Below are 11,807 nucleotides of genomic sequence, written 5' to 3'. Positions count from 1 at the left end.
GGTAATTTTGGTATATATGAAAGGATTTTCCTTATTTGCAAATAAGTTTGAATGCGTTGGATTTATTTGAAAGACAAAAAAATTGGATGTCCCTCTTTTAATTAAGTGCCCTTGTCATGGGCCTATTTGCCATTACCCCTTAATTTAATTTGAATTCAAAGAATAGTGTTGGATTGATTTATTAATTTAATTGTTAAATTAATTTAATAAATGGAACACAAATGTTATTACATGGCAAATAATTAATGGGTCTCGTTCTTATTTGATTGATTTATGAATGAAAGAAGTCCGTTAATTATTTTGCATTTAATCGTTTTAATTTATTAATTCATATGATGAATAATTGTAATTAAGTACGATGATGATCGTATGTCTCTCTTAGGATCAATATGCGTTTTCACATTAGAGAACATAGTTGTAGGAATCCCAAACGATCATAACCAATAATTCTGATGAGATAACCATAACTTAATAAAAATCCCTCATTCTTAATTTCTAAGAATAATTATCAAGCTATAAAAGAGAACCGATTTGTCGTTCTTTCTTCTTTCCTTCTACCAACGGTTAGATTACGGCTCCGTTTGATTTTGCTTAATGGGCCACTTAATGATTCAATTGCTGATTCGGTCAGCAGTGTAATCATTAAGGGTGTTTGTTTGCAACTTCTGAATTGGTCCACATATCTCTTAACGATTCCGCGGAAAATTAGACGCTTATTCGGTCAGAGGCAAATCTGAATAAATTTTGGACTATTTTATCCTTCTTTTATCTTTAAATAAAATTTTGATTTTTTACCCTACTTCATAAAACGATAGTTGTCCTCTCCATCTCCATTAACAATCTGCTCTTGGCGGCTTCGAAGCTTCTGTCAAAAACCATAAACGAAAATTATTCGGTAAGTTTCATCTTTCTTCTTTCATCAATCTCCCTCTCGGATTTCATCAACTTGGATATCTTCTTAGGAAGATCACGGTAGTTTTTCATATGCTGTATTAAGTGAGCGTAGAAAATTTCACGAGCATGACCAGTAATAATTAATAATAATAGTTGAATCAAGCAACAAATTGGTACCTCAAATATTTAAATGGAAAATATTCTGTCATGAGAAGCTTCCGTATCAAATATGCTGATATCTCCAACTATCTACACATTCTGTAATTGAAGATCCCTGCAACCAAAAACAAGTGTAGGTAATACTGTTGTTGTTTGGTATCATAATGATTTTTATTGGAATTAAGAATATATATATATATATATATATATATATATATATATATATATATATATATATATATATATATATATATATATATATATTCTTAATTCCAATAAAAATCGTTATCATACCAATCAAATTTATATCACCATGCCAAAATTTTATGTACTGTATTAACTGTTAAGGATTGGGATAAATTTAAGTAAACGGATTAGTAAAAATTGCTAGATTAAACAAAAAACATAATACAACCTTGAATGATATCTCAAATTAAAAGAGTGGAACCTTCTACTACTTTTGCAAGGTCTGAGTTAGAATTGTTTTGTTTTTTTTATTCCTTTTTTTTTTTTTTTCCTTTTTCCTAGTTTCTCCTATCAACAATATATGTATTTTGTGCATTATTTTTCAATAATCATGAGCAAGAAGAAAGGTTAGTTGAGTCGTCACGACTACACAATTAAGCTTTGATTGTTTATATGGAACTCATGCATGGAGGCTGGAGCTGAGTAAAAATAATGATATTAGACTATTAGTGGTTGAATAATAAATCTACTAGGATATATTATTAGCAAAGTGCCAAAGTTGCACACTTGAAAGTCACATAAATATCAATATTGGTCAACCTACTGTAAATGCATTAGCCAAATTTATGGATTTTTCCACACCTCTCACTGATGCATTTAAATATTATATATATGAGTTTTTATGGGTATGCAAGTTGACTATGGTATGCATATTGACTTTTGAGAAATAAATTTCTCAAATATTTTCTGCAGGACATGTGCTATTATATGCTAGTTTAATTTTTTCACAAGGCTTCTTAACTTTATTTTCTTATTATGTTTTTTGTTTGTCGGTAGTTTGTAGTAATAATATGTGATACTGTATGTTGGTTTAAAATTTTCTTTTGCGCATAAATATCCATGAGCATAGGGATGGAAGAATCAGAGGAAAATAATAGAGTCAGATGGAACAATATTGAAGTACATAAATGTTTTCTCGAAGCATGTATCCAAGAAGTTGCTCTCAATGGCAGGGAAGGAGGAAGCCTTAAGGCTGAATCTTGGGCCAAGATTATGGATACTCTCAAGAATAATTATAATTTTGTGGTTTCTCAAAGACAAATGAAGAATAGATACGACTACTTAAAACAAAAGTATCAAGCTTGGTTGGCGTTAACAATGAAAACAGGCAATATTTACAATCATGCGACCAACACCATCAACATGACGAAGAATGAGTGGACAGAGTATATAAAGGTCTAGTGTTTAAGTTCTTCACTGTGTTATCTAAGTAATTTTCATTAACTATTCCACTATATTAAGAATTATTATTTCATACCTAAATACAGGCTCATCCTAAGGCAAAGAGTTTAAGACTTGCCCCCTTACCGTATCCTGACCTTTGTAGAACACTATTTGATGGAACCACTGCTACAGGGGTTCATTCTTGGGGTCCTAGTTCCCAAGACCCAAATCCTGGGACTAGCTCATTTTCTTCAACTGTTCGAAATGCGGAACAAAATGACATAGAAGATATTTTGTTTGGTGATGAAGATGAAACTTTTGTCCCTACCACAGACACTCAGAGTAATGATTCCAACCATCACTCACGAGGAGAAGAGCCTAAAAAGAAAAAGAAAAAGATCCGACCTTCGTCTAGTGATAATAACTTAATAGAAGAGAAGTCAGCTGCTTTGAAGTTAATGATAAAAAATAACAGTGGACCGTCAGTTACAGATTGCATTGCTAAATTGGATGAACTTGGATGGGATAAAGAAGACATCTTTTATGTGTCTGCTGTTGTGATATTTGGTAGTTGCGCGGGACATAGAGAAGCTTGGATGGCGTTTCCTAAGGATAATGTGGGCGTTCTGAAAGTATGGATTAAAAGAATTGGACAAAATATGGGATTTGAATTTTAACTTGCAAGGATTTATGCAAATTAATTTTAAGATTTCAGTAGTATTTACTTTTATTGATTTTTTTTTTAAATTTCCGTACAATAGTTATGAACTTTGCGTGTTTTTTGTTTTTAATAATGATAGACTTTGTTTTATATTTGCCTTGTGAGTTGGATTCTCTTTATGATTTAGTTATTTGCTTAGGAAATGTTGATTCTTAAATATTTAATTGCATTATTCATTTATGTTAACAGGTTAAATATGGAAATTTATGAGATTATGATATTGATGATGATCTATTGGTACACACAAATTCGACCGCGACATTTAATGCGTGTACCAAGAAATATAGATAACAACTCAGCATTGTCGGGTCATGCTTACACGTTAGAGCTATTGTCTGGGTCAGACACACAATGTATGGATTTAATGCGCATGTCTCGTATTGCGTATATTCGTTTGAGCATGCATTTTAGACAAAGAGGGTGGCTACATGATAGTATACACATATCTGTAGAAGAAAAAATGGCAATGTTCTTGCAGATTATGGGGCATAATAAGCGTCTTCGTGTGGTGAAGCGTAGATTTCAACACTCTTCACAAACAGTTCATGCGTGTTTTCACGAAGTGTTGAGTGCAATGATGAATATGGCAAGGGAGGTAATAGTACCCACAACATTTGACCCAAATCCAAACATGTTAGCAAGTTTTAGGAGGTTAAACCGCATTTTTAAGGTAGATGTTTTTGTGCATTGTATATTTCTTTTGTCATTATTTTATTTCTTTAGATTTGTAAATTCTCTAATGTTTGCATACATTTTTTATTTTATTTAAATGTAGGGAGCAGTTGGTGCACTTGATGGAACATTAATACCTGCCATTGTTCCAATTTCACAGCAGACTATGTATAGGGGTAGAGGAAAGGGAGAATGTTATCAAAATATTTTAGGAATATACGACTTTAATATGATTTTTACGTTCGTTTGGGCAGGCTGGGAAGGGGTAACACATGATTCAAGAGTCTTAATAGATACAGTTGCTGATCCAAGAAACGGGTTTCCATGGCCTCCACCTGGTATTAATTTAAATTCAAACTAAATTCTTAATATTTATACGTTAAATTTGATATTACTTTATAATTATAATGGTTACAAGTAAATACTATCTTTGTGATGCTGCATATACACATACTAGAGGATTTATGGTTCCATATCGTAATGTACGATATTGGTTAGGAGATTATCGTCGTAGGCGTCCTTTAACTAAAGAAGAAAGATTTAACCATGCTCATGCTCAACTAAGAAATGTTATCGAACGAGCTTATGGAGTTCTGAAGAAAAGATTTTCGATTTTACAAAAAATGGCCCCTTTTTCGTTTAATGTGCAGAGAAATATAGTGATTGCTTGTTTTGCGGTGCATAATTTTATAAGGAAAGAGCGTATAAGTGATACACTTTTTGAGGAGTTTGATCAACCTAATATGCCATTTGACGGTACGAATGAGGATGAGCAAAACCTTGTGAATGATGGTACAACTACTGGGCCATGGTGGGGGGACGAAGACATGCAATACATGGCAAATGTGCGCGATGAGATAGCAACCCGATTGATGCCTGGAGGAACCAGGACCAATTAGAATTTATTAATTTTTTTCATGTTAATTTTAGCGATTAATATTTTTCAGCCAAATTTAATTACTTTAATGTATTTTTATATTTTCTCTGCTTTTATTTATGAATTTTATTTTTATTAGTCGTTTGAATTTAAAATTTGAAATTTATATTTTGTCTATGTTAAATATTATAGTTTATATCAAGATATGTAATGTCCGCCAAATTTTTATAATTTACTAAAGTAAATCATGCTAAAAAAGTATGTTTATTCATATATTCTAATCAAATTTAATTAACAATAATGTTTCAGAATTATACAAGGGTATATCAGGAAAATTACAGTATTCAGACATTACAGATATACAGTGATCAAATGAACTTAATTATTCAGCATTCAGCAATCAGACACAGCTCTTACCCATTCAGATATTTATTCAGTATTCAGCATTAAGCACTTAATCCTATCAAACGGAGCCTTTGAATGCGTTGGATTTATTTGAAAGACAAAAAAATTGGATGTCCCTCTTTTAATTAAGTGCCCTTGTCATGGGCCTATTTGCCATTACCCCTTAATTTAATTTGAATTCAAAGAATAGTGTTGGATTGATTTATTAATTTAATTGTTAAATTAATTTAATAAATGGAACACAAATGATATTACATGGCAAATAATTAATGGGTCTCGTTCTTATTTGATTGATTTATGAATGAAAGAAGTCCGTTAATTATTTTTCATTTAATCGTTTTAATTTATTAATTCATATGATGAATAATTGTAATTAAGTACGATGATGATCGTATGTCTCTCTTAGGATCAATATGCGTTTTCACATTAGAGAACATAGTTGTAGGAATCCCAAACGATCATAACCAATAATTCTGATGAGATAACCATAACTTAATAAAAATCCCTCATTCTTAATTTCTAAGAATAATTATCAAGCTATAAAAGAGAACCGATTTGTCGTTCTTTCTTCTTTCCTTCTACCAACGGTTAGATTACGTGTAGCCTCTCATAATAGTGCAGTAAGCCGTGTTAGCGGGGAGTGCTATTATGGGATAAGCTGTAATTTTATTGACATTAGATGGAGATACAGTTGTAGATAAAATTCTATTGGATTAATGTGGTCGGCTAGATTAACTAGGGACTGCATTAGTTTGATAGAGTTGGATCCATGACATCTCACATTGGTAGGCTAGACTTGACACACGAAGATTTTGATATTCGCGAGATTAACTTAGGTCATTATCAAGTGTGAGGTAAAACAATCTTTAGGGTCACATAGTGATGTGATAGATAGTACTCTACCTTTAGGCTTATATAATCGGGCTAGATTAACTATGGGTTACATTTGCGCTATTGGACCTAAAGCCCATTAAGGAAAAATACGTTTTCTCGTCTGTCTGCTAGAGGGTGGTGGAATTCGATAAAATTAGTGGGAGAACAATTAAATGATAAAAGTCCAAATCTTTAATTGCATTAATTAATAATGAAATATCTTTTATGTAAGTCTACTTAAAAGTTTCAGTATAAATGCTAAGAATCCCTTATCGTCAATTCTCGATACGAACAAAACTTAATGGCAATAATTACCTTGATTGGCTCAATAAAATTCGTTTGGCGCGTTTGCTCCAAGAGCAAATTGTGCATACTCAAATAAATACCCCGACCAAACTTCATGATAACTCGACTCACTAGGGAACCACCACTTATTAGAAGTGGAAGAAGGGTGTCCATTACGACGAAGTGTTATACGATAGCACCTAGTCGCCCAAGTTAGCAAGGAACTATGAGAACCACCTTTATGTTATTGACATATAGGCTCGCCTTGAGATCATGTGTGGTGAGAACATTAAGGCAATGAGGTTCGCGACAACTGATGAGTTGATGTCTCTTAGACTGAGCTAGAGGACTACGGTCTTGAAGCATGGTTTTAAGATGACTCACTCTTAAAGAAGTTGTGTGACCACAACGTCGTTCTCCCATCAGAGATCTCGGTATCTCATACTTCCATCACTCACTAACTATTATGAAACGTTCATAATTAGTTTCAACAAGAATATGGTTGAATCTCCTTTTGAAGGAGTTGGTCAACATGTTGTAATACGAGTCGGTTATAAAGGAAGAGAAGTATGTTTTGCATTTGGTAGTTTCTATATCTTTTACTAAGAATAGTTCAAAGTCGAAGAAGATAGTAAAAGGAAAATAGTTTCCGGCCTAGCAAAAGATAGACTAGGGGTAAATCAAGTATTCACAAGGCCAAAGAAAACAAGCATATAAGTGATGCTTGCTTCCAATGTGGAAAGACAGACCATTAGGCTCTGTAAACTGTAAGGAGTGTCTTGCTCAGAAATGTTGTGAGAAAGATACGTTATTCATTGAACTTATATGAAGTATAATCCAATGAACTTTAGGTTAACCAGAACTTGATATAGAAGTCAAAACCCCGCAAAAATTTGGCACGCCCCGACTAGGTCACATCTCTTTAAGAAGGATGAACGAGTTTGTTCGTGAGGGATTATTCACCTTGGATGATGAGAACTCACTTCAAACTTGTGAATCTTGTCTTAAAGGAAAAATGACCAAGTCGCCATTCAAAGGGCAAATGGAACGTGCCGAAGGTCTCTTGGATTTGATCCATACAGAGATGTGTGGCCCACTAAGTGTTAGTGCAAGGTGTGGTTTCAACTACTTCGTTACCTTTACCGATGATTTTTCTAGGTATGGTTTCGTGTACTTAATGAAGTACAAGTCTGAAATTTTTGAAGGGTTCAAAGATTTAGACACCAAGTAGAAAACCAACTTGTCGCCGTATTAAGAAGCTGCGATTCGATCGTGATGGCGAATACTTAAGCGCTGAGCTTATTGACTGTCTAAAGGAGAATAAGATTCTCTCTCTCAATGGAACTCCTCAATTGAATGGAGTGTTCGAACGTCAGAATCGAACCCTGTTGGACATGGTTCGATCTTTGATGGGGTTCACCGAGATGCCGGCATATCTGTGGGGTCATGCACTCCTAACTGCCGCGTATTTGTTGAATAGGGTTAACACTAAAACAGTTTGTTCCACACCATATGAACAACGGCATACCCGATAATCCACTTACATGAAATGGCTAGTGGGAGACGAGTTGGATAGTCGATCCAACTTATGTCATTTCGTGGGGTATCTCAAAATTGTTTTTGATGCTTATTCTACTATCCCTTGAAACAAAATTGTTCGTCTCGGGGAATGTCACCTTCTTAAAGAAGAAGTTTCTATGTGATAAAATAAGTGTATGGTAGAACTCGAAGAAATTCGAGAACCACGAATTCAAGTTCCAACACCATAAATAGGACAAGAGCCAATCAAAATCTAATCACCCATTAATGTACCTTCTCAACAAACTATGTGGAGATTCGAAAGGATCCATAGAGAACTCAATAGGCTTATGATCATCGAAGGTAGTCAAAATGAGTTTGACCTCGAATATGATCCAAGTACCTTCAATGTGTCTGTATTTGATGCAGACAAGGGACATTGGCGTGAAGCCATGAAATCCAAAATGGATTCCATATATTCTAACAAGGTATGGACCTTGATGGATCCACCCAAGGGAATTTTTCCCGTTGGATGCAAGTGGATCTACAATCTTTAAGATTGGAATAGATGGAAAGGTATCGACCTATAAAGCTAGATACGTGAAAGATAGTTATACTCTAAGACAAGTTGTTGTCTATGAGATAAAGTTTCACAAATAGTTGTGCTTAGAATCCATTAGGACTTTGTTAGCCATTTCTGCGTAGTATGACTACGAGATATGGAAAATGAATGTGAAAACCACCTTCCTCAATGGCGAGATTGAGGGAATCGGAGTGGAACAGCCGGAAGGCTTCACATCTTGTCGAAATTGGCAAACTGTTTGCAAAATTCCAGCGATCCATTTGTGGATTGAACCTAGCATCCCATTAAATTAGAATGTATGATTCCACACGAAAATCAAAGGGATTTGATTTAGTGAAGAGTTTGAAAGTGCCTTAAGTTCGCAAGAAGGTTAGTGGGAGCGCCATTACGTTTAATAGTGTTTTGTGTTGGTGGGATTTTACTCATTGGGAATCATGTAGGAATGTTGCAGTCAACTAAAACACGGTTGTCCACACGTTTCTCAATGAATGAATTTAGGGTAAGCTTCCTACGTATTAGAGGATACGTATTTATAAAGATAAATCGAAGAGGTTGCTTAGCTACCCTAATTCATATTATAGACTTGATATGGTTTATGCAGTGAAGCGTCACTGTAGATTTCAGTCTAACCCCAGCCAAGTTAGTTGGATATATATGAAAGAAATCCTTGAATACTTGCGAAGTACTAAGGACTTGTTCATATATAGTCTGTGGGGATTCCGAGTTCAAAGTAAAGTCGTTCGACGACTTTAGAGTTTCAATCGGAAATGGACAACTTTAAAGAACGTGAGGGATTATATTCATGCTTCATAACGGGGTGCCGTGTGTTGGAAAGAGTTCCGAATGGAACATGACGGCGGATTCCACCTCCGAGGCTTAGAATAATGCGGCATTGGATGACGCAAACGTAGCACCTTGGATTTGAAATTACATTCAAATGTTGAATGTATTTATTCAAAAGATCTCATCAGAAATCCAAGCAGATACTGAATACAAATTATTTCATTAGTAAGATAATTAGTAGAGGCGAACTTTAGTTCGAGAGAGTTGCCTCGGTAGACAACAATGTATTCCGGTTGGGTAGTGCAATCAGCTGTCGTGCTCTGCTTGGAATACTTCCAACACACGGAACCACCATTAAGCGTGAATATAAATCCCGATTTCGAATTTGAGTCGTCCACATCCGATTGAAAACTAGAGTCGGTGAAGCCCTCTAATTTCAACTCGGCACCCCCATAGACCAAAAATATATCCTCAGTCTTTCGTAAGTACTTGAGGATATCTTTCACGGCCTTCCGGTGAGCCGGACCGGGGTTAGACTGATATCGGGGCTTGTACATAGCATAACCCTTTTCTATGGCTACCTTCACCGCTATGTCAATTGAATTACAGCTAACTTTACCATAGCACTCCCCGCTAACACGGCTTACTGCACTACAGTAAAGGGCTACACATAGTTCAACCGTTGGCAGAAGGAAAGAAAAATTCAACAAATTGGTTTTTCTTTATAGCTTGAAATAATTCTTAATTAGATTAAGAATGAGGGATTTTTTATTAAAAAGTTTTATCTCATCAGAAGGTTCGGATTGGTCTATGTGATTCCTACATCTATGTTCTCTAAAGGTATATGGAAACGCATATTGTCCTACGAGGAACATACGACCTAACTACATAATTAATTACATTAATTAATTATCGGGTTTTCAAAATAATTATAGAACCTCAACTAGCATAAATCAATCAAATAATGTTGAGGTACTAGTAATTAAGTTGAAGTATAATCAATATTATATGTGTGTTCCATTAATTGAACAATTTAACAATTTAAATTAATTAATTAATCTAACACCTATTTACTAAAATAGATGATTGTTAATTCGATTATCAAATTGGGATTAATTGAAAATAATTTTCCAAAAATTAAAATCAATTTGTTTTAAGTTTAATTTCAGAAATCTGAAATAATATTTTTTTACTTTTTTATTATTTTTATATTTTTTTCTAGTGAACCGGTTCGGCCCAACCGCTCTGACCGGTTCGGACCGAAACTGTCCGGTTCTGCCTGGTCCAGTTGACCCAAATCGGTGGGTCGGGTCAGTCGGACCGAGAACCGGTCTGACTGACCCGAATCCACTTGGATTCGGTCAATTGGATCGCACACAGCCATCGAACTGGCCGGTTCGACCGGTTCGATCCGAATAATTAAAAACCGATGTTTTAAAAATAATTTCAGATCCGATTTTCCAATTTAAAACAATTTTAAAGCTGGAAAAATTCTAAACAATATTTCAAAAATATTTTAAACTTACAAAAACTCCCAATTACATAATACAACAATCGCTACTTTAATAAATCAAACATGCATAAAAATTATAGCATATTAAAAACGACGCAATTAATTGCGCAACGAGCTCTCATACCACTGTTGGGAATCGGACATGTGTACGCAGCGGAAAACAAAAATTTTATGCGAATTAAACGAATTTAAAATACATAAACATATGCCCGATAATTGAAAATAATTAATTGCGTACCTTTGCGCTTCCAGCGAAATTTAAAAACAACATACATGCTTAATTATTTAATCGAAATTAAATCAACTAGCATGCTCGCGTTTAAATCAAATAATCATGCTCGCAGTAAATAAACAATTTCATGTAGTCACATAAAATCATACAATCATCTTACTAATACAAACATGCATATATTAATTTAAACGTAACCGAATCAAACGACAATGGATTCGAAGCTTTACCTCTTGAAGCGTGAAGTAGGCGCACTAAGCAAAACTAGATTGCCATAGAAACCAATCTGTGCAATCCGGGGCAGCAGCGGCAAAACGGCAGCATCGGCTAGGTGAGCTACGGCGGCGCGTGTGGCTCACGCGCTGTCTTCGGGCGGCGCGTGTGCGGCGTCGGCTCGTGTGCTGCTCCTCGATTCTTCGATCTTCGATCTTCCTCCTCTCGGATTTCACCTCGTATACTTTGATCTACTAGAACGTGGCACTAGACACGTAATAGTTAGAAAAACGGAAGAATAGAAAAGAGGAAAGAATTACTAAAAGGATCGGCCAAGGGGTGGCCGATTCCGACGAGTTGGCGGCGACGACGGCGGTGGTGGCCTCGGGAGAAGATGGCCGAGAGAGAGAGGGAGCGGATAGGGTTTAGTTCGTGTGTTGTGTCTTGTGCAAGACCTATAAATCAAGTATTTATAGTGTCTTGCATAAATCCCTAACGGGCTTAAGTTTGACTAGGCCCAACAACTTAAGTTCATTAGTTCTTTTACTTGCTCGTCTCTCTCAATTCGATGATCGGAAAATTGTAAGAATTACATTTTCGGAATCATTATAATTTCCTCGTCATTACGAGTGCCGATTCCCAATTTCCAACTTTCGAAAAGTGGAAACCCTA

The 11,807-nt window shown here is 35.1% G+C and overlaps 1 protein-coding gene across 1 annotated transcript; it reads left to right on the top strand.

Moving 5' to 3' along the window:
- The first annotated feature begins 4,263 nt into the window (after nt 1-4,263).
- LOC105954576 (uncharacterized) lies at nt 4,264-4,755 on the top strand. Its single transcript, XM_012978242.2, has one exon. It carries the CDS (start codon nt 4,264-4,266, stop codon nt 4,753-4,755), a length of 492 nt encoding a protein of 163 aa, XP_012833696.2.
- Nucleotides 4,756-11,807: the final 7,052 nt, after the last annotated feature.

The sequence above is a fragment of the Erythranthe guttata genome, chromosome 14 (genome assembly GCF_056151865.1).
Source record: "Erythranthe guttata isolate IM_541 chromosome 14, IM_541, whole genome shotgun sequence".
NCBI lineage: Eukaryota > Viridiplantae > Streptophyta > Magnoliopsida > Lamiales > Phrymaceae > Erythranthe > Erythranthe guttata.
The sequence above is the reverse complement of the archived record's forward strand: the minus strand, read 5'-3'. Positions and strand labels throughout refer to the sequence as shown.

Bases quoted from the DNA above. Each gene is read 5' to 3' on its own strand.
- LOC105954576 (XM_012978242.2), top strand. From the start codon at position 4,264: ATGGTTACAAGTAAATACTATCTTTGTGATGCTGCATATACACATACT.